We start from the raw sequence: 23,787 nt of genomic DNA on the forward strand, positions 1-23,787 counted from the left end.
ATCTTTCCCTGCAATCAGGACGTCATCTAAATACACACTTATGTTTTTCAAACCCTGCAGAATTTGATCCATAATTTGTTGGAATATTGCTGCGCTACTAGAAGCACCCTGTGGGAGCCGATTATACGTGTACAAACCCTTGGATGTATTTATCACCATAAATTTTCTAGAACGCTCAGAGAGTTGCACTTGGGTATAAGCCCCCGCCAAATCCAAACAGCAAAAAACCGTACATCCAGCCAGAGAAGCAAATATATCCTGAGCTAATGGTAACGGATAAGTATTCGGTATAATAACTTGATTAATAGATACCTTGCAATCAATCACCATGCGGATGTCTTGATCTTTTTTAACAACTACGATAATCGGTGAAGCCCATTCGCTGGCCTTAATGGATGTTATTACATTTTGCTGCTCAAGCATATTAAGATGACGATCCAACTTGTCTTTGAGTTTGTAGGGCACAGTGTACGCTTTCTTAAAAATCGGTTGGTCATGTTTTAGTTGCAACTCTCCTTCATATCCCTCAATTGGTTCTGAAAAATCTTTATTGAAAATTTTTGAATATTTTTGCTTCAAACTTGCAACAATTTTATCTGTACCTTTGCTTTGAACCAAATTGTTAACCGAAGCTTTCTGCATAAAGCCTGATCTCCATTCAGGATAGTAGAAATCAAGCCAGGTACGACCGACAAGGGGCGTAAAATTCTTTTCACATTCTAAGATGATCAACTTTTGATAGCTCTTTCTTCCATTCAAGACAACCCTAACTTTGATCTCTCCCACAATATATAAACTATCACCGTTTACAACAGCTAATTGTCTATTACAGGCGTCAATAGGAACTGTCCCAAAGAACTCCAAGTAATCGATATCGCTTATTACAGATACTGCCGCTCCCGAATCGATTTCCATACGCATTTTGTTTCCTTCTACAACAACCTCAACCATGCAGGGCTCACTAATTTTGTTTACAGCGGTTATCAGCATGCATTCCATACCATCAGATTCAACTTCAGATGAGCTATTTTCTTTGTCGCGTTTGAAGCTATATATGATGTTTCAGTTTTTGAACCTTGTCTAACAAACCTAACTGAATTTCTGTTACGATAAGAATAACATTGTCGTCTTAAGTGGCCCTTCTTTTTACAGTAGTTACAAACTGCATTTGCATATGGATTCACGTCCCTGTTATTTGAAGTAGACCTCTCACGAAAGCTAACATGTTTTCTCTCACCAGTGCTTCGGCTATGATCTCTAGGTTGCCTGTAAAACTCTCTGGATCTCCTCCCATAATCTCTGGGTTCTCGCTCGTATTCCCTGGGGTTTCCATCATACTCTTTTCTCCCTAACCGGTTCTTAATTGAGCTAATCTCAGATGATTCACGTCTCTCCGGCCCGAAAATAGAATTCGCTTGGTTTCCTGCTACTTCACTACTGATAATCTTCTTCTCGACCGCTGCTAAACTCAATTCCTCATCCATCAACAACTTTTTCTGTAATTCTTTGTCAAAAAGTCCCATAATAAGCCTATCTCGAATTGCGGTTTCTTTAAATTGCTTGAAATCACAATTTTCAGCTTGTAACTTAACAGCAAGAATGTAGCTCTCAGCTGTTTCATCAGGGCGTTGATATCGATTATAAAATCGATATCTTTGCATCATGTCTGGTTCGACTTTATCGAAACGTTCTTTCAACTTTTTAATCATGTCATCGTATTTCAACGTTTGAAGTTCGACGCCAGGAAACATTAACTTTAATTCATCGTATACAACCGAACCAGACAGAGCAATTAGAATACATTTCTTATTCTCTTCGTCCCATTTGTTAAACCGGCTAAGGCTCTCCAGTCTCTCAACGTAATTAGTGAAAGGAGTACCTGCCACATAGTGGTCCAGCGTTCCCATAGCAGACATTTTCTGAGAGAGCTTCGAGAAAGAGACAAAAATTAGATAAAATGCACTTACGGTTTTCTCTGGATATACCCACTCAATGATCTCGTCCTGGGTTACTGAGCTCTTATTCGTCCACTCACAGCAATTGAGTTATCAGCTTTTGCGCGCCTTTCACTGCTCACTGTTTTAATGATTCACTAAGTATTCCTCGCACACGGTCTTGTAAATTTGCTAATTTCACTTACCGCTTCGAATATGTTTTCTGTTAATTCGCACCGTAATTTACGAACCACTACGTTTCAGCATTCAATTGCCTACGCTAGGTCTGGCTTTTTCAAATCACAGCCGGCGCTGGAAACAAAAGTTTTCTGTTCCGCTGTAGCACTATAGTGTAGAACAAAGCAGCCGGTGGCTTGATCACTTATGATATATCCGATCACTAACACTGCACAAGGTTGTAATTAATTTTATCTCGTCGCCACTGTTCCGTTCTGTGAACAAGAACTTTATTAAATATCTCTAGACGTTTCTTATTATAAGAAATAAATTAACTTTTAGGATTTCTGTTAAGAACTGACTATTTGGTTTATTTCGGCTTCCTTTTTATACACATTGGTGTCACATACATTTACAGTACTGAACAGTTTGCTCGTGGTAGTTCAATCAGAATCCGTTGGGGTTTCTGCGGATTTACCGAACCTGGAATACTTAACAGTACTGTTAAAATCGCGACAGGGGATTGAGGGTACGGAGTGTAGAAATCCTTAAAATATGTTGGACGTCATTTTTTAATCTTCCCTTACTATGATGATACCCTTAAACAATTTACCAAAGCATTTCCATTCCATATCTCGATGGTGTCGACAAGTCGATGGTTCCCTTCAATATCGACCTCTGGAGGGTTGATTGTATGTTGAAAATAACGTTTTATAACTGCTGCGCATAGTAAGGGACATAGCTGAAAAATGGTTCCTTACTATGCGCACTTGAGAAGAATACAGGGTGGCCACCAAATGTTCATTTCGAAACTCCCGCTTTTTTCCCGGTTTTCCCGGTATAAATTTCAAAATTTTCCCGTTTTTTATTGAGGAGCACACACGCAAACAGGTTACCCTTTGGTCGGTTTGTAAATTGAATATACCGAAAAAAATCTACTTCAAGTTTTTCAGCGTAAAATTTTAATGGAAAAATAATATTATTCGTAGAAGATTGGCATGGTTTTCTGGCCTTCATACAATTAGTATGGAATGGAAAATTGCTGAAAAAACTTAAAAAACGATTTTCTCAAAACTAGGTTTTTGTCCCTTACACCCTTTTGCTTCTGTGCTATTCTATTCTTGGCACTCTAAAAATGTCCTATTCTATAGTGGTTATCACACTTAATTGTATAAATGCCGTAGTGTAGAAGTGTTTGTGAAACTTAGAGGAAAACAGTATGCACTCTGTCTCGAAAAACACCCAGAATCTGAGTGTAAATATTTCAAATTGGGTAATATTTCCATATGCATTTGGATTAGTCTGGAAAGTGTGTGCAAGTTTCGTTGAGGAAAACAAAAACAAACTGTGTATGACGAGCGTATGCGAATGTTCGTGAGTTCAAATGTCACTAAGCTCTAATGGCACTTTTAGTTCGTTTTGACAGAGATTTGTTTTTAAAGCAACCAAGCCCATATTTATCAACAACTAGCTGTCCCAGGTTTAAAAAAAATCCGAATTTTATGTCAAATTAGCATTTCCCGTTTTGTAAACTTTCTCGGAGGATATTGAGAAATATTTTTGAACACAAACACGTCGAAGCCCTTGAAGAAAACGAAAGTGCAAGATTGTTCAAATCGATCGTCTCGTTCTCAAACCAACTCGTGACATAAAAACACCATTCCATTTTCATTTATATAAATATATATGCCCCTATTGTGCATCTTACTGCCATATTCAAAAGTATTCAATTTCCAATCTTTCAATTTTTTATCTTCATAAAAATGAAGAGTTTACTAAAGCAAAATTTAAGGTGAGGATGAAACCAAAGCAAACAAAGCCACACATGTTGAAGCATGTATTTCACCTTACTAATTCAACTTTTAATCGATTAGATAACGAATGACACATAAGAAGCTCTTATGAATGAAGCATTGATTTTAAGAACATTCGGATTTGATTTTTTGATTTATGTTAAACAATTAAAGAAAATTTTGAGTGCTTAAACCTTCTGCTAGAAACTCTGATTCAAAGCATCGAGTCAGCTGAGTTAGAGATTTTTATCAAGTCAATGGCAAAAGAAAAAAAAACATAAAATATTTCGAAACATTGCTAACTAATGAGTAAAGTGAAACATTTCTGAGAAGCATAGTGTACCAAAGTAGACTATTTCTACAAAAAAAAAATCATTGTTGTTTAAAAGTTATTTGTCCAAAATTACACACGCTTAATGGGAATAACATCAACCGTTAGGGTCGATTTACCAATAGCCGCATAGCTAAGAACAAATATTCGTATGAAATCAAAAATTAACGTCATTATTTTTACATCATATGAAGGCTTTTCATCTTGGTTTTGTAGGAAAAATATGATCGTAGTAGTAGTAAACTCATATGTTTGTATTAATTATCGCTTGTGTCACTATAGGAACACATGTGCCTATAGTAGCACTATATCTAATTTCTGTTCCTATAGTACAGTCGCCTCTCCACATCTCGATATCTAAGGGACCATCGAGATAGAGAGAGATCGAGACAAAGAACAAATTTTTGATGAATACTAAATTGAAAAACACTCCGTTGCTAAGAAAGTAATACACAAACAAACGTCATTTTGCGCTCCCAAATTGTTTTGAATCCCAAAACTTTGGTCTAGTAACCTTCGATATTGGTCATATCGACATACGGAGAGAAAATTGAGAACGAAAAATCAATAGAAGCACATCGAGATATGGAGATATCGAGATAAGTAGGATATCGAGATATGGAGAGTGAAAATGTATGCAGACTGAAGGGACTTATGAAATCATCGACATAGCGAGAGATATCAAGATGTAGAACATCGAGATGTGGAGAGTCGACTGTAGCACTAGCATCACGACATTGGCAAAATACAAATCAAAACCGTATTTTCTACAAAACTTATATTTTTCCTTTAAAGTGTGGATCAAAGGCTTTCATTTGACGTAAAAAAAGTTTTTGATTAATCAATAATTAATCGTTAAATAAAAAATAGTTTCTCTCAGTAATGCTACTATAGGAACAATAGGTTTACTATAGATGCAAGGGAGCTCAATTTTTTTATGCAAAACTTATTATTTCGATCATTTTTGAACAAAATTAAGCTGTGTATCAATGGTACTTAGACAAATAGCTCCTGAAACGATTTATAGCAAAATAGCCGTAAAAAGCCATTAGTGCGACTATAGGTAACTGTCTACTAAGGGAACACTGACTCTACAACTTTCTACAACTAATTTTTGTGGTTTTGTACATTTAGAGCTTAAAGATGTTCGTTCAAAATGATTTTCCCGGTGATCATCTAAAATTCTCGGTTTTTCCCGTCTTTTTCCCGATGGATTAGAATTCCCGTCTTTTTCCCGCTTTTCCCGTTTTTCCCGGTTCGGTGGCCACCCTGAGAATAAGAAAATGAAGAGAAAATAAGGTGCACTTTACCAGTGATGATTGCTCGATAAATAAACTAGTGCCTACATACTAAAAATCTGAAATATATTTTCTTTAACTTGATTCAAATGACTTAAGTGATGAGGTCCCCCCTTAGCATTTTTGCTGACGGGCAGTCGATTTGGACGTTTTTCAATATTTTTAAAGCTATTTTATTTTTTATTAAAGTAATAAACGTAAATTTGTCAAGAAAATTCTTCGCGTACTTTTTTATTACTATTGTATCAATATATGGATAACAAATTTTAAACAAAAATTCAAATAATTTACCAGATTTTGGTGGATTTTGGTAAAAGTGCGCAGAATTAGGAGCTGCGCAGAGTTAGGGGCCCTCACGGTATAACAACTATATTTAAAAATCGCATAGATACTGGATTCGAACTTGAGACCTTCCAATCGTCAGCGGTATGCCTTGTCATCTGCGCCATCCTAGGATTGATGAATAAATCGTCCAGTGCAAAATATAAACCTCTCATAGCTGAACATTGATCATGTTTGAGCTTCTTTTCGACATAATATTATTCAGCTGCTGTTTAGTGCTGATCCAAGCTGCACTGAAACAAGCGTTGCAGTAATGAGAACCATGAACGTGTTTTTAAATTTACTATTCCAACCAAGATTGAGCTATCATGAACGCTTTTTATTTGCGTTTTGTTCCCTCTCAATCCAACCGCGTCGATAGCCGAGCGGCTAGCGTTCGCGCTTGACAATCCCCAGATCCTCGGTTCGATTCTGGTCTGCTGCAAGTTTTTAACCATGATTTAGTCATTTTTACTATACAAATGGTGCCATGGTAAAATTGAATGCACAAAATATTCTAAATAAATGCGAATTTAGTCTGCACAAATCAAGTGGCGTTGTGTATTTAATTTAACCCTCTGATATAGTATTTTCAACCGCAACGCTGTTCTCAGTGTGAGTTCAGTCGGCTATTTTTAGCGCACAGTGAGAAAATTTATGTCAATGATGATCAAAAAAAATGTTGATTTACACAAAGTGAAATCAGTCTGAAATGATTAAGGTGAATATGCATCGAAGCCAAACCTCAAATTTTCAAGAGCACAAATCTAGAGAACCAGACAGCGCAGCGGTTCGAGCTGAAAACCTAAGCGATTGGTCACACGTTGCTGTATGATTATATTTAAATCATTTGAAGTGTTCTGAGCACTAAGCGCCTGAATAGAAAAATGTTCGAATATCTTGACGCGTGGGATTTTTTTTTCAATAATGGTCAAATAAATAATTTTTATTAGATCGCGCTATTCAGTTGGGGGTCATGCACAAATTACGTCACGCTCCAAGGGGGGAGGAAGTCAAGCCAAGCGTGACAAGCCTTACAAAATTATCGAAGGACTCATACAAAAAACGTGTCAAAGGGGGGGGGGAGGGGGTCGAAAAAGTCGAAATTTAGCGTGACATAATTTGTGTACCATCCCTTGTGAAGAAATGTCATTTCAAATGTAGCTATAGAAATTTATTTAATCAATTCTGTCAAACAAATGTCCACTTTTCTTCTACGGAACAACATCCCGAGCAGGCGAAAAAAAACTTAGCAATAGCAAATTATAACATGGATAGCTAAAAGTGATATTAACTTGATAAATATAATATATAAAAGATCTGAAAATGATATCTAAAACTACCTACATACAAAGAACAAACGAAATTTTGATGTTTTTTTTCAGATCTTTAATGTCAATCAAGTCACTATCACGCTTTGTTTGTCAGTACTTCGCTCCTATTATATATACTTAGCTCAAATGTTTGTTTTTGTTTTTTTAAAATAATCCTACATTTCTGGAGGCTGACCATGTTTATTTTCTGAACAGCTATTTAAAAAGTTTTGAGAAAGCATAAATTATAAGCTTTGAAATGCGTTCGGAACTCAACACGAATTTCGGATATTTTGCCCATTTAATGAAATTTTGCTATAGTGTGATCACTTTTACAAGGCTTATTAATGGCTGAACAATGTGCTTGTTAATCGTAATTTTGGCCTCCATTGGATCAACTGTTCTTATAATATACTGAAGCTGAATTAGGATTTTATAAGATACTTATTCAGCTCTTATGCATGCTTATGTTAAACATGTGGAAATAGCTCAAGTGCGACGCAAGTAAAACGTTAGTTCGTCTTCTGAATATCCTTTTATACATATACATTTGTTTAGTGGAATATTGGCTTTTTAATTGGGGGAAACATGCCTTGTTCAGCTCATTAGTAAAACAATCTTGACTAGTCGAATGAGAATCTTTGGAAACGTTTAATAAGTGGCGATACAACTTTTGTTCATTCCAATGCATAACGTTGAACATTGATCTAAGTTTGTGTTAAAAAAGCACCTTCTCAGCTCTTTATAGAGCAGTTTTTTTTATTCAGCTGTCATTACCATTATTGAACAATAATTAAACATGCATGCTTGTTTGTTGCTCTGAATTGTTAGTTGGGTGGAGTGTGAATAATTTAATACAGTAGCAGATTAACGGACAAACTGTTCCTTAAAAATAACGTTTTTCACGAAATAAGTTAAAAAAACATAAAGGCACATTTGATATTCTCTTTGGATTCGGACTCTGATGTCAATTTCGCCAATCTTCCCCCACTTCGGTAACCGGGCGCATTTGAGATTGAGTGTGACAGCAGGGCGCATTTAAAAAACTGAGTGTGCAGAAGGGCGATAGTGATAAATGTTCGTGTGAGAAAGCGTAGCAGAACGGCGAAGCTGATGATAGTCAAACCAAAAGGACGAGGTCAAAAGGCGCAATCGCTGTTGTTAAACTGAAGAAGACGAAAAACCGAGGGGCGCAACAGCTCTAATTTTTGATATATGGCGCATGATGGATGTTTATTTATTTAAACATATTATTCATGATATGTAAATAAATTAAATGTTTTGCTACAAAAGTAATACTGTAATGGATCCTACAATAATGCATTATTCGAATAAACCGATCGGAAACATAATATAGAATTAAAATTACATCCGCTAAACTTCAAACCGATTTTACTGAGAATGTATAAGTCTTCACATTCGCCCTAATTCTGACTCTGTATTGAATTAGAGCGGCTGTATCGCTCTCAGTCTCAAGTAATGTGCCAGTTCTACAAGAAACCCAACCCGCGAAGGTTTCATGCTGTTAGACGAAATGTGTTGTGATGAAGCTATAACGAGGAATAACCGCGAGGTGATTGAAAAGTGGAAGCGGCATTACGAAGAACATCTACATGACGTGTAGGCAGAACACATCTAGTTGTTTTCGCTAGATGTTCAACGCTTTTCATTCCTACCACCCAATGACAGAATTTTTTTCGAATTCTCTTTTGTTTTTCCATCGCTACGGCTTGTAACGGAATCGTAAACTCGATAATTTTAAGTTCATTATCTGGTATGATTGTAATTTATATCGCTGGAATCATGGAAGGAGATCCATTTAACTTATCAAACACATTTACTTCCCGAAATATTCCAAAACGAGATAGAAATTTTCATAGCAAAACAGAATTAAAATTGCTCTTGTGAGAGCTCCGTCATTGCGAAGTGACGAAGTTAGCACATGAAATATAGCTTCGTCTAATGACAGTGAGAAGACTCGTTTCGTTAGTGTCGCAAGTCGGTCATGATACTTGATAGCCCTGACTTGGAGGGCTAACTGTTCAAGTTTTTCATGGAAATACACACGTATTTTAAGGTGAACATCAATCGAAGCCAAAATTCAAGTTTTCAAGAGCACAAATCTAGAGAACCAAACACCCGTTTGATCTGAAAACTTAAACGATTGGTCACCACCAGCAAGTGACCAATCGAATAAGTTTTCAGCTTAAACGGATGTTCGGTTCTCTAGATTTGTGCTCTTGAAAATTTGAGGTTTGGCTTCGATTCATCTTCACCTTAACATGTATGCACGTATTTGAATATGAGCATAACTCGGTACCGTAAAACGGGGTACCTTTGAGAATGCGGGTAACTTTGATAGTGCGTTACCAGGCTTCTTCCTTGCTCTTGACTTATCCTCTTTCTCCCCCTTTTAATGATCAACTACAAAAGAGAAGCGATTTTATCCACACAAAAACTGAGCGTACGAGCTCTGCGGGATGAAGAGTTCACACGTTTGTGTTTTGTTATTTTCATTCCCACAGTGGTGAAGAGCTTGTTTTGACAACCTCAGTGCTTAAAAGAGAAGGAGATTATTTTCTCCCTTTCTCAGTTAGGGGGAGAGCATGTTTTCCCATTTCTCAGTTCGGGGAAGAGCATTTCCAGACAGCTCTTCGTTGTCTCTTTGTAGCTCTTTGCCCAAAAGGGCAAAGAGGACAGCGAAATCATGCTCTTGTGTTGACGGAGAAACCAACCTCAGTTCATCCCAAAAGCAATGATGATGTGTTTGCAGAGCCTCGCAGTAAGCTAGAGCTGTCAAATGGAAGATGTGCGTTTGGATAGAGCCAACGTTTCTCTCCACTCTCTCAGCCACGGATTATTCAACCAACAGCGAATGCTGGTTCATAATTGTTGTGAGCGTACGAAGTCGCTTCATCTATCAGATCAAGATGAGCAGAATAAAGCCTGTGCGTTACTCACCACATACTAAACGTTATATCATAATTTCTTGTAATCGGTTAAGCAAAACGAATTCAAAACTCAAGAATATTAGTATGAAACTTCATGTAAGAGCTGTTTTCATTTGAAACGAGAACTTTTGAGTCTTATATACGAATATTGAAAATTGATACGATTTTAGCATTTTCGAAACGCTTACAAACAATCTGTTCTACGATCACTGTTTAATGTACTTTTGAATAGTTTGTTAGTTATCTTTTACAGCTTAGTTATAATAGAACTTGAATATGGTTTCAAATCTCTTAGCGAAAAACATTTCCCCTCCCTGCCCTTAGGTGATGGGATTGACGGTGATTTATCAAGTGATTGCATTTGGCTGATATTGTGAAATATACTAATACTAATATATTGATCGCGAAAATAATCGTAATTATAAGTTATAAAATGTAAGCTAGTCTAATAGTTTCAAATTAAATAATGACATGTGTTGCAATGTTTAAATATATTTTACACTTGATTTATCACACCTTCAGCATGAGTTTAGTTACTGTCGCATGATCTAACACCAGATAACTACGCGTAATGCTGGAGGGACCGGCAGGGCTCACTACCAGTCTCTACTAACACTCAAATCACTAACAAGACTGGGAAACCAACGATCACCTTCATCAGTAGCACTATTTCTAATAGTAGTATTAGTTCAATATACATAAATCTTTTTCAGTAGACCACGAGGCGCAAGAGTGGGTGCGGGTGGTCTCTGCGTCTCACAGGTCATTGAAAATAGACATTTATGTTAGGTTTACTAACAATGTAGTAATTATTACCTTAGTAATACCGTAAGGTGCCGTAATTCAGCGCATCGCCTAAATCCGCATTTTTGTTCCAAAATTAATCGAAATTTAAGAAAAATTTTGAAATTTGTCCATACCGCTATTTGTATATGCTGGTAATGCATAATAATTCCAATTAAAATTGTCATTAACAATAATTTACGATTTTTGAGAAATATTCCAAAATGTTCTGAATTACGGCATTTTACAGTATTGCGTTATTTAGTAAGGTAGGTTGTAGCGGTGTTAGAGATAGTTTAGTAATGTTACTGATATATGTATAATAATTAGAAAACTGATGGCACTGCTGTTACTGAAATGTTTCATTTTGAAATATCTTTCATAATATAATATAATATTGTTGAACAAAATGCTGTAATTAATAACTTATTTAATCCTCTACGCATTTTTGCACTACTTTGCATTTATCACACCAACACTGGCGACAATAGCGTTCTTTGGGTAGTATATCTGTTATGTAGTAGTAACCTCTATCGTTTTTATTCTAACGATCATAACATAATTATCGTGAGCGTAGTAGTGGAAATAACATAGAAGTAGCTTTTGTATTTGTAATTAAGGTATCATGGTATTAGTTCCCTGTCCTTTGGTTCAGAAAGGGGTATGGGCGCGTTCTGCCAACTCGGTCGAGGCAGATTTCTTGTGTGAACAAGTTACAACATGGACGTTCTAAAATTCCAGAATGAAGTGTTGTGCATTTGAAGATGGGATGGATTCGCGTTCGTGCTTTACTGCTGCTTATCTATAAAGTTATATGCAATAACCGACCCTTAGCTTAACTATTTAAATTAACAGTTGCAAATATAATAATCGTTTTGAGTTTACTAACATGTCGTCGCATTAATTTTATCATAATGATCTTTTATCTACATCCGTCGAACCATTCTGAATGGCCGTTGTGAGAATATCACCAAGAACTTCTCACATGCAATAAAGCTGGATTGTCATGCATTGAAACATCAAGGTTCTCGCTCTTTTGAATTCATTTTTTGTTGTTTATCATTAGTTTCAGGGATTGTTATCGTGGGAATCCAAAGAGCGAATTTTGTATGACTTCAATGTACGCCAATACTGCCATAAAGCATGTAATAATCACTAACATTCCTTCTCTCTTTATCCTTGTTTTCATATCTAACCCGCTTCGAGGAATAATTCATCGAAGAGGAAATGCATCTCTTATCATGGCAGCGTAATGGCCGAGAAAACGTCGGTTTGCGGTCCCATCTCTTCATCCTCGGTTCTGCCCCACGCTCGCCAAATCGATACGCACTTGATCCCCTAGCTTGCTGCACTCCACGCCTTTGTTAAGTATAAAGTTTCTGTAATCATTGAATACTAATTGAAAGGTAAATCAAATGAACTTATTATTTAACTAATAACAAATTTGTTCCACAGAGCGATTTACAAAACACCACACAAAATCCCTCCTTTCACATATCCTTAGGCAAAACACTTCACTACCGTTATATGTATGACTGATTCATGTTCTTTCGACCTTGCATCATTCATACGTGTAGGGGAAGTCTAGAGTAAAAGCAAAACTTAAAGAACCTTCTGGTCAAAGATGTTGCGTTGCCTACTTCCCAAACTCCAAAACCCCCGGTGTATTATGGAAGGTGTGAGTTTTTAAACTTATGCTGGAGACTTGGCCCCTGACCCCCTTGTACATCAATAAAATAAAATAAAATAAAATAAAAAATCTCTTAGCGAAAAACATTTCCATAAACTGGGACCATTTTTGTAATTTAAGTCTGAAATTTCCATGTAACGTTAAACGCCTAGAGGTATGCAATGCCCTATAAATGTTACGTAATTCATTCAATTGTGTTCGATTTATGCTCCATTATTAAAGTAATTCCAAAACAGATAACCGACTTTCGATTATATGAAAAATTATACATTCCATTCAAAATAAATCTTTTGGCAATCTATCAACTGCAATCGATAGCTAGGATGCCAGTACTTGTTTTAAAAACATAAATTAAAATTATTTGAAACAGCGTACATAAATATTCAAGTTTTCTTTGAAAAAAAAAACTATCAAAGTTACCCCGTTTTACGGACCTCGAAAGATACCATACTCAATTGTTCAACAATTTGCTTACCTTTTCAGATGTTCTCCTGCGGACTGCTGATCGCCCTCCTGATCCTGTATGTGATCTGGGATGTGAACTACTTTATCCGATGTGTGGCCACGCTCGGCTACGGGATGCTGTTCCAGCGCAAACGGAAAGTGACGGACCAAACGACCATCTACGGCCTGTGCACCACCCAGGATGTGGACATCTTCATCCGACACATGAACAATGCTCGGTACGTCCGGGAGCTGGACTTTGCTCGGTTCCATTTCTACGGTCTGACCGGAATCTATGGTAAAATCAAAGCGAAGGGTGGTGGTGCCGTGCAGGGAGCATCCAGCGTCCGCTACCGGCGAACCATTCCGATCTTCAACGCGTACAAAATCACCACCAAGCTGGTGTGGTGGGATGACAAAGCGATCTACTTGGAGCAGCAGTTTGTCACGCTGGCCGATGGATTTGTTCGGGCGGTGGCAATGTCCAAGCAGTGCATCACCAAGGTGAACGTGCTGGAACTGATGAAGGAATTTCCCGGCGTGGAGAAGCAACCGGAGATGCCGGCCGAGTTGAACCAGTGGTTGGAATCGATCGAAACCTCCAGCCAGAAGCTGCGAAAGGACAAGTAGGTAGGTTGCGCGTACCTGGAATGAGGATTTCGGATCAAGGATGGTCGATACGTAATGATTGGAATATTTATTGCATTCCCGTGGAGCGGTGTATATAGATTTAATAATACAAAAATCTTGAATATTTAAAACTGACTAAAATGCATTGCCCCAAATAAATAGCTGTTTTCCCGGTAAATTTCGTGTTTCATTCAGTCCTACCGTCCCGTACTATCTGCCGTCGAACGGTGCAAAGACAACCGTTCCGGCCGGTTGTTGGCTTTTCTTGAGTAGATTGACGTACTTCACCAAGTATCGAGCGAGATTTTCCTCTACATACAGCAACAGGCGGCGTTCGCTGTCATCGGCGCCGCGATTGCTGGCGTCCCCTTCGATGATCGGAACATCGTCCAGCAGCAGTTGTTGGTGGTCATCGTCATCTATTTCGACGGCCACTTCGTCGCAGTTCCGGGACGATGGCATCAGCGGTGTCAGGTCGTCATCTTCGGGCGATGCGAACGTGGTGCCTTGATTCGACGCGGCCGGCGCTGGATTTCTACTTACCTTGGGGGTGGTGGTGATTGGTTTTGTTAGAGGGGGAAGAGAGTAGGAGGACAGCTTCGGGAGTTGCATTGTGGACTCCTGGACAAACTGGTACGTACGACTGGAGATTGGGTACGACTGTGAATTACGTAATGAAAAGACTTTTAAAATTTTGAAGGAATTCCAACATATTTTTTTTTTTAACTTGAACGTAGTTTTCTGGGAAATGGTGCATTCTGTTGATTGATTCTGGGTAGTGGAATTCTGGGGAAGTTATAGAATCCATAGGATAGTAGATTGATAAAGAGGGTATCAGAAAATTACCATATAATCCGTAGGAGGTGGTGGAAGTTCTGGTCGTATCCTAAATAGAACCTGTGTGGAATCACTTGCATCTACGCTTGGGAAAACTGTTTTAAGATCCAGCACTTCCAGAAGCTGACTGTTCTCCACGTCCAACAGGACCAACGTCTTCAAGTAGACTCCCACTACAACCAACTTGTACTGACTCCGACCGGCAAACGTAGCGTGGATGGTGAACATGAGCGATCCATCGGATAGAGTTTGTGGTTCCCACAGGGCTTTGTATGGGATCGGCTCTAACCGCTGAAGCGGCTGCTGGAAGTATTTCGGAGTAGGCATCGTGTTGTATCCCACGCTGTGTAGCATTCCTTGGCCCGTGAGAGCCACCAACTCCGCAGCACCACTGATCGGTTTGGTGAAGGCCCCGACAATGCCTTTTCCCACACCAGTAACCACATCCATTGGACTTCTGGCTTGTAACGGATGATGAGCTAACCCGCCAACAGCCCCAAGTATACTGATTCCTAACCCTGTCAATCCTTGCGTGAAACCTTCTGTCATTCCTTGAGGACGTCGTCTCCTCAAAGCATCCGTCCTCTGGACATGTTCCGTATCCAGAGTCAACCTATCCAAATTCCTGGCGACGGATGTAGCCAGCTTAGTCACAGAGTTGACCGTTCCCGCTGTAATGTTTCTCACCAACGACGTTGATCCCTGTGTCAGCCCAACCAAGAATCCCCAAGGTCCTCGGAACAACCCTTGTACAGGCAGCGACACAAAATCCCTCAGCCCACTAGTCACCGATCGTGCCAGCCCACTGGGACTACCCAGTATCTCCAACGATCCAATGACCCAACCGCCGCCGAAGATCGCCCCCGACAGGTAATGCATACCCAGCGAGTTTCCAAACCGTATCGGAAGGGACCGCACGTTCAACCGCTCAAAAGCGGAGAAATCCAATGGACTGTGATCCAAAGCTATGTACAGACGCATACAGGTGTGCACCGAAAGCAGCACATGCAACGGTTCTATCCGGATGTAGCGGAACTTGATTGGATCAGCAAGGTAGGAAGACTGCTGGGTGACTAGTTTTGGAATGAGAACCTGGCCAGGAGCACACTTTATCCGTTCGATTGGTTCCTCGGGATGGTACAGTAAGTTCATCGGGAGACACTCCACCAGATAATCGAGCATGATGTTAATGTAAGTGTCCTCGATGTACGCTCTAATAGGATTGATCTTAAATCTCAGCCCTTCGACGCTTGTCCAACTCTCGGCATCCATTTCGGCATAAATCGAGCACAAAGCATTGCCAGCAATTTCCTCCAAGCAATCTTCCAACTTATACTGATTCGGGATGACCACCGGCTGAGCTTGCTTGGCCTCGTGGTCTTCACTGCACAAAACCACCGGGAAGTCGTACTCCCCACTACTATGAAGTTCATTGTCCACCTGAATGGCAACGAATTGCACCAAAGCCTTGCTGCTGTCCCCGCCAGTATTCATCTCAACTCCGAGCCGATCGAAATTGAACGAAACCAGGTCCACCTTGGAGCAGCATTTGCTTTCGTCATCGTTGAACAGCGTTAGATTGAGCGATTTGAAGAACCCTCGGAACGATATCCGCTTGGAATGAAGCAGCAGTTGTTCGGAGCTGTTCACAACTGGGGAAGACGACTGTTTCGGGGTGGGTTTCTGGGGTAGATCCGGGTCCTGGTCAGCTGGAAGTGCCGTTGGATTCAGCAGACGAGTGCGAATGTCTTTGGCGGAAAATTCAAGGTCCTGTGATTGCAAAACGCAGATTAATGGTTTGTTTAGCGATTGAAGTGAGTTCTATTCGTAACCTTACCTGACTTATGTAGTCGATCACAACATCAGTAGTACGGTTCTTAATATTCACAGCCAGTTTGAGATCACCATACAGAGGAATGTTTAGGAATATGTTCTTATTTTCGTCGACCTTCACCGGATGAGACCACCGGATTGCACTTCCTAAAAATAGAACAAAAGAATATAGGCTTGGTCCCTATCAAGAAATCCCGCCAGATTGATGCAAATTTCGAAATTTTTGCTGCCCCAGATTTGAACGATGTTAAGTAGTCGATTTATCAAAACTTTTTATAATAGTTATGTTTGTATGATCACAAGTGATCGAGTTTCTAAAAAATGTTTGAAATGTCCTACCAATAAAGAGAATATAGCCAGCTTTAATGAAGTTGTCTCTGATTTTTTTGTCAGTAGCGATAGGGTTGGTACTAGTATTTTTAATCTGCCCTAATCACCTTCCCTACATTTACTTAGGTTTATAAAAGCCTCTTTTACGTTTATCACACAGACGTTCCTAAGCAATATTGCTCAAATGTTCACTGTGTACGCTAGCAGCAATCAGCCCTCGCCGTAGTTTTGTAGTCTACCTAGTATTTCAGACTACTATAAAACTATGATATGACCTGAAATGCTATGCTGATAAATTTGTACTTACATTCTAGTCAGGGCCGGATTTACAAATGTGAGGGCCCGGGGGCCATAGTCTTGTGAGGGTCCTTTTTCCTTTTTCCAGAAAAACATTTTGATAGTTTAGAATAGACTAAGATTTTTTTTTCATGTCCTTTGTAATGTATTGATTATCAGAAATCAAACTATTTTATAACGTTCAACAAATACTTTAAATCCCTAATAATCAATTTAAAGTTTGAATTATTTTACTCATGTTTTCTTTGACATTTCATTCATATTCCATAAACAAAATATTCTATTTTTGAATATTCAAGTTGTTGAACATACAGATTTATTTAATAGTTTTGGGTTGAAGCAATTTGTGTAGGGCTATAGTCTTCGCTCAAGTCTTCGAGCACACTAAGCTCATTACGGTGAATTTCACCGGCCCCCCATGGCCCCCTCGGCCACAAACCCCACCCCCGTAAATGCGGCCCTGATTCCAGTACTAACGTGTTTGGAACATTTCTCAAAATTTCTCCATAGTAATTTCCATATAAACTTTTACATCACCACAGAAAGCTGAAAATTTCACAGAACCCTATTTTTATGGTAAGGATGGTAAGGAAGATATGAGAGTTGGATTTCAAACTTTTTTAAATTTTGAACAGCCCTAATAGCATAGCATAGCATAGCATAGCATAAACTGACTGTACATGTCAATGGTTGCTACTCCGTGATTGATCGGAACTGGTAAGAATTGCACTACGATCCAAATGAATAAGGGATGGGAGTTTCCGCTTACTCTCGAAGTGCAATTTTAGCAGATCTAATATTATTGATCAATAACGGCGCCGGCCAAGTCCTTACAGTCAGTTGGGATGGGGAAGGAATGTTAGGGTGTAATGATTGTTGCTTCTAGAGACCGAGAATACCTCTGCATCTCCACAATCACCACGGGAAGGGTGTTTATTAGTGAGGAAGGAAAAGATCTGGGAGTCACCTCTGGTCGGTGATGCGATCCATGGACAAGGGGGAAATATACGACTTGTATTTAAAGCTAGTTTTGTATTTTTGTCTCGAGAAGTTTTTGGAAAAATTACGTCAACATCTATAATGTCGAACAATTCAAAAGACGTTTTTATTAATGACGAAAACTGAAAATTACATGTATATATTTTAACTTATATGAAACAGGAATAATGCCGACACTTGTAGTGACGAACCATACATAGTTTGTTTGAAAATTACATATGAGTATTACTGTGCATTTTGTCTCGATATGGTAGAAGTTTTAGAAAATACGTCAACATTCACAATGTCGAACAATTCAAAGGATAATTTTTAATAATGTCAAAAAGAGAAAAATATATGTATATTCAAATTGTATAAGAAAAAAGCATAATGCCGACACCTATAATGACAAACCATACAAAGTTTGTTTTAATATTACATAAAAGTTACGCTTTCAAGAAAATATGTGTTATCATAAGCATGAAACGAACTCACCAGTTGGCCATCCATTCTCGACTGAACACAAAACTGACACTGACAGCAAAACTTCTTGGCGTCCCGAAAATAAACCGTCTTGCTTGGGCCTTCCCAAATACGTACCCAGCAAGACGCTCCAAAACAAAGGGAAAAAAAAAAATCTCCGGCGACGAAAACACGCGCGAAACCGTCAACAAACTCTATCGGACGACGCAAAACCGAACCGTCCTGCTTGGGCTTCTCGAAGCACTACCCAGCAAGACGCTCCAAAACAGGGGGAAAAAATTCTCCGGCAACGAAAACGCGCGAATCCGTCAGCTAAATCAATCGGACGACGCAAAACCGAACTGTCCTGCTTGGGCTTCACAAAGCACTACCCAGCAAGACGCTCCAAAACAGGGGGAAAAAAATTCTCCGGCAACGAAAACGCGCGAATCCGTCAGCTAAATCAATCGGACGACGCAAAACCGAACTGTCCTGCTTGGGCTTCACAAAGCACTACCCAGCAAGACGCTCCAAAACAGGGGGAAAAAAATTCTCCGGCAACGAAAACGCGCGAATCCGTCAGCTAAATCAATCGGACGACGCAAAACCGAACTGTCCTGCTTGGGCTTCACAAAGCACTCTGCCTTTTTTAAATTTTGAACAGCCCTAATGAGCATAAATGACTGTACAATTCGTAGTTGTTAGTTGAACAGAGACTTAATGAATGAGGCTTGGGATTAGCTTACCATTCTCAATGTGCAAAAATCGAGAGCTCTTAATTTAAATATCAATAACGGCGCCGGCCTCGTCCTTACGGTCATCGAGGACGGGAAGGGATGTTAGTTAGACAACCATTGCTACTAGCGACCGAAGAATCTTCTGCCTCTCCACAGTTGTTATGGGGAGGATATTGGGTTAGTGGGATAAGGTAAAGATCTGGAAGTCACCTTTAGTTGGTGATGCGATCAATGATATATTCATGCCTAACCGAATTCGCGATATTATTCGATAAAAGCATTGCATTGTACGCCGAACAAGTGTTCATTGCTTGCCCTCGCAAGAGCATGCGATAACGGCCAAAGGATTAAACACTACTCTAGAGAGGTATCGTCTTACAAAGAGATCAAGTATGCTAGATTGAAAGGACCGCGCATTCCACCAAGTTAGGGGAAATATCGAGATTCACATATGAGTTACAGTCAAACCTCCATGAGTCGATATTGAAGGGACCATCGACTCATGGAAATATCGAGACATGTTAAAACTAACCTATGGAAAGCTGTTTGAAGGGACTATCATAGCAACCATGATTTTCTGTTTTAAATATGGTTCCATGAGTCGATATCGAGTAATGGAACATCGACTCATGGAGGGTTGACTGTATATCATTATTCGAGCATTAAAACTCTGAATACGGTTATGGTACAGGATTTATGTCTGAATGTTGCAGTACCTAGGACATTTCAAAATGAAAATCATAAAAAATGCAAGAAACTTCATCACAAAAAAGTTCAAACACCGATGGAACAATGATCTTTTTGATAGAATATATTATGTACTTATTTTTTTTTGGAAACTATTGTGATCATTTTAGGAACGTGGTCACCGGATAACGATGCTGGTAGAAACCGTTAAGGAAAGCTTCTAAAATATCATGCACTAATATCTTCCGAAGTCTCAAAAATTCATGATTCTTCACCCAGAAGATATTAAACATGGTGTCATGAATTATAAAGTGGTTTTGAACATTTTCGTACAAGCGATGACAGGTTCCGATAGGGCTCCAAATGGCCAATTTTGGATCTCATCTCATATTCTTCCTCTTCTTTCTGGAGTAACGTCCCAATCAAATCAGAGCCTGTTTCTTGGCTTACTATATTACGAGCACTTTAACATTAATGAGCTGAGATTTTTTTTAAATTGCCGTTCTTTGTATTAGTATGCGATTGTCTCCAAACTGGTTAAGAGTGAAAGAAAAGGAATGAATTTTGTACAGAGCCCCATTATAAATAAAGGCAGGGTGCAGAGCTGCTTGAGCACTTACATGATTCACTTTGGCATTGGGAGTTTTTCTCGACCGAAATGTCTGATACATTGCAATAAGAAGCACTTTAGTACGGCGCATATTGTGGCCCAATATGAGCTTAGTAGCTGTCAAAAAACTTTCCACTGCCGAAGTGAAAAAAGTGCCAACAATTGGATCCGTCACCCTATAAATATTCATCAGCAAATAAAAAAAAGTAAACCAAATGTTTCAAAAAGAGAAAACTTCATAAAACAGCGCCCTAACGCCCCAACGAAAATAACATATAGAATATTTTCTGACACATTGGTAAGAAATGAGTGAAACATTTTTAGGAAATATGGTGTATATTGAAAATTTAATCATGCATGCTTGAAAGTTATTTTCTAAAAATTATGGATGCTTAATAGCAATATCATCAAACATAACAACTTTCTAAAACTTAGCTTGAAAATGGTCGTTCAAATCGATTTTCCCGGTGATCTTCTCAAATTCACGGTTTTTCCCGATGAATTCAAATTTCTGTATTTTTCCCGATTCGGTAGCCACCCTGAGGATTGATAAATTACCGTCAAACGGGGTAATTTGCAAAAGTTTTCAACTTCAATCAACCAAAACCATGATCTACACGTCATTTGAAAATCTAAATTCCTTTTAGAACTTTTAATGGCCAGATTTTAGTTTTACAGAGTGGGATGACAGAAGATTGAATCGGATTATTTTGTCTTATGAAATGTAATCAAAAAGGTGAATTTTTTAAAATGTCCTTGTGCGGGGTGACTTGCAACATTCAAAGCTAATTTAGTTTTTGTCAACAAAATGTTGATAGGGAGCCGGATCCTATTCTTGGCACTTTTGATTCACTTCGGCAGTGGGTTTTTTATAGTTACTGAGCTCATATTTAGCCACAATATGCGTCGCATTGAAGTGCTTCTTATAGCAAAGTTTTAGACAATTCGACCGAGAAAAACACCACATGCCAAAGTGAATCATGGAAGTGCCCAAGTAGCTCTGCACCCTATTTTTATTAGTCACACTTGTTAAGTATTGTTATTCATGTATTTAAAGCATTCGAACCAATACAAGAGCATTTTGAATACCTTTTTGTTAAAAAATAATTGGGCTATTCTTGTATGGGAAAAAAAGGCGTTAAATCATCAAGGTCCAATATCTTAACGGAACAATATTTTTAACGAGTGTTTGTAGTTTATTGATGAATTATTACTTTTTTGATTATAAAGTAGACCTTAGAGAAAAGTTTTTCACTTTTATACAACTCTAAATTGCTTGGAAATAAAGTGTTGCATGTCAAGTGATTTATAAAAATGTTTTTTATTAAAAAGTTGTTGCTACAATTTCGTAAAATAAAATTCGTCATATTATTACTTACAAGTTACTTATAGAAACACCATGTAGAGTTTACCTTTGTAAATTAAATCTATCTCATTTTTTTTAGGTCACGATTTTGAACCTCCATCAAGTATCAGTTTTCAAGAGATTTAAAAGAATTAGGTTCAATGTATGAAAATATTTATAATAACAGCTTTAATCGTAGCTCCTACTTGAATTGCGAGTCACACGTATTAAAGCACCGATTTATAACGAATTTTTCTTTTGAAATTTATGTTTTATAGTGAAATTTAGTTGTAAATTACAATGTGTTGCAAGTCACCTCGCCGTTGCAAGTCACCCCGTTTGACCGCCCCTAATAACTGAAAAAGAGAAAGTTAGGAAAATCTAGGATTTGTCTGAATTATAATCATAAACTAAGAACGGTCGCATCTTGTACTTAGTGCATGTATCATGAGAAAAGTTCGCATGTAATACACAATGTGAACGTGTTTGTGTCAACGGTGCCTGAGAGCGCGACTGCTTTAAAGTTAGATTTTCACGGCAAGATATAGAACTTTATCAATTAACATGCATTATGTACAAAGATTACTTAGAAAATCCGTTAGAGATTATTGCATAATGTTTTCATAGAAATCTAGGAGACAGAAAGTCGTGAATATCGGCAATCCGCTGGACGTCGTGTCAGAAATTAGGAACCCAAAGTCTCCTCCAGGGATTAAGTACTGTAAGTATCGTCGTCAAGATAGTCATAGTTCAAGAAATCAGCCAAGGAATTATTCAAAGATAAAATCGAGGATCTTGCAAGCAATTCACCAAGAATCTGAAAAAAATGTCGCAGTGCAGCAAGGATATTTCCAGGTACCATTGGAAGATGAGCCCGACAATTGTTTTAGCAAAATCTTCAAATTTCGAAGAAAAAACCAACTTGAGTTCATCAAGGAACTATTGAGATAATTTTCAAAGATCTCACCATGGAAATCGGCAAGTATCTTGCCGCAAATCATCAAAACGTGGAATTTGCTAACGTATCACCGAAAAATCGACCAAGCATCTAATCAATCAATTAATTAAAAAAAGGATCTGCGTCTTACACGATACGAAAAAGAAATCGCGCTTAAATTTAATTATCAACCAAGTAGAAATAAACGTTTTGTTAATGGTTCTGCGCTTTGGGGTCCGCGGACCACCAGTTGGGATCCACTGCTTTGGAGTAAGTACTCAAATAATTTCTGTGCCTACTCCTCGAGATATCTGCGAAGAAATTCCTGCAGAATGCATAGAAGAGTTACGTATGATTTATTTGATCCTGTAGCAAAGTGCGGCCCGCGGGCCGCACGTGTTGTCTAGATCTCTTGAATATGCCAAACTACGTAAAATTTTTCTTCAGGAGGCTGAACTACCCCTAAAGTTATCATGAATTGCACACTGATCTATTCGGATAGCTATCTCAGATCAGAAATACAGGCGATTGAAAAATGAGCCTGAGCATCACTGCTGTAGGATATACGCCAGGATTCTTTAGAGGGACTCTTCCACAAAATGAAGAACAAAAAAAAATCGAATTTGATTACTCAAGAGATTTTTCCATTATTATTTATGAAATTCTTTGAGAAGTTCTCTAAGATCCCACGTAGAAATTTTCCTGAGTTCCTGAAGGTTTTCTTATAGCAAAACCTAAAGGTATCGTTTGAAATACTCTACTTATTAGAAGCTCACCCAAGTAACAATTTTAGTTTTACGAATTACTTTCAGGGCGCTATAAATAAACGCCCATAAAACCACGGTCAAGGCATTGTTGTCTTCATCGCATCCTCCAAAGCTAGTAGATTAGAACGTGACTAGTTGGCCCACTCTGAAAGAGGCTATGAAGTGCATATTTATGTCACATAAATAAAGCAAAATAGCATTAGTGGTAGCTATTTTGAGGCCACCTGTTCTAGGTGAATGTCGCTTCATCTTGAAATTGATTTTATCATAACGTCGATTTTCACGGATTTATTCCATCGTAA

At 38.5% G+C, this 23,787-nt stretch overlaps 2 protein-coding genes across 3 annotated transcripts in view; one reads left to right on the plus strand and one right to left on the minus strand.

Annotated features, from left to right (window-relative positions):
- Positions 1-13,843, plus strand: part of LOC5565293 (protein THEM6) — a 34,643-nt gene extending 20,800 nt beyond the window's left edge. For both annotated transcript variants that reach the window (XM_021837920.1, XM_021837921.1), the window contains exon 2: positions 13,075-13,843. In XM_021837920.1, the coding sequence (XP_021693612.1) occupies positions 13,075-13,665 (591 nt within the window). In that variant the 3' untranslated portion in view covers positions 13,666-13,843. The remainder of the gene's footprint in view (positions 1-13,074) is intronic.
- LOC5573435 (vacuolar protein sorting-associated protein 13B) overlaps positions 13,718-23,787 on the minus strand; it is a 66,280-nt gene continuing 56,210 nt past the window's right edge. Inside the window, exons 8-10 of the mRNA XM_021837917.1 lie at positions 16,340-16,482; positions 14,512-16,272; positions 13,718-14,325 (exon numbers count right to left, since the gene is read on the minus strand). Of these exons, the coding sequence (XP_021693609.1) occupies positions 13,876-14,325; positions 14,512-16,272; positions 16,340-16,482 (2,354 nt within the window). The 3' untranslated portion in view covers positions 13,718-13,875. The remainder of the gene's footprint in view (positions 14,326-14,511; positions 16,273-16,339; positions 16,483-23,787) is intronic.

This window comes from Aedes aegypti, chromosome 1 (assembly GCF_002204515.2).
Source record: "Aedes aegypti strain LVP_AGWG chromosome 1, AaegL5.0 Primary Assembly, whole genome shotgun sequence".
In the NCBI taxonomy this organism is placed as follows: domain Eukaryota; kingdom Metazoa; phylum Arthropoda; class Insecta; order Diptera; family Culicidae; genus Aedes; species Aedes aegypti.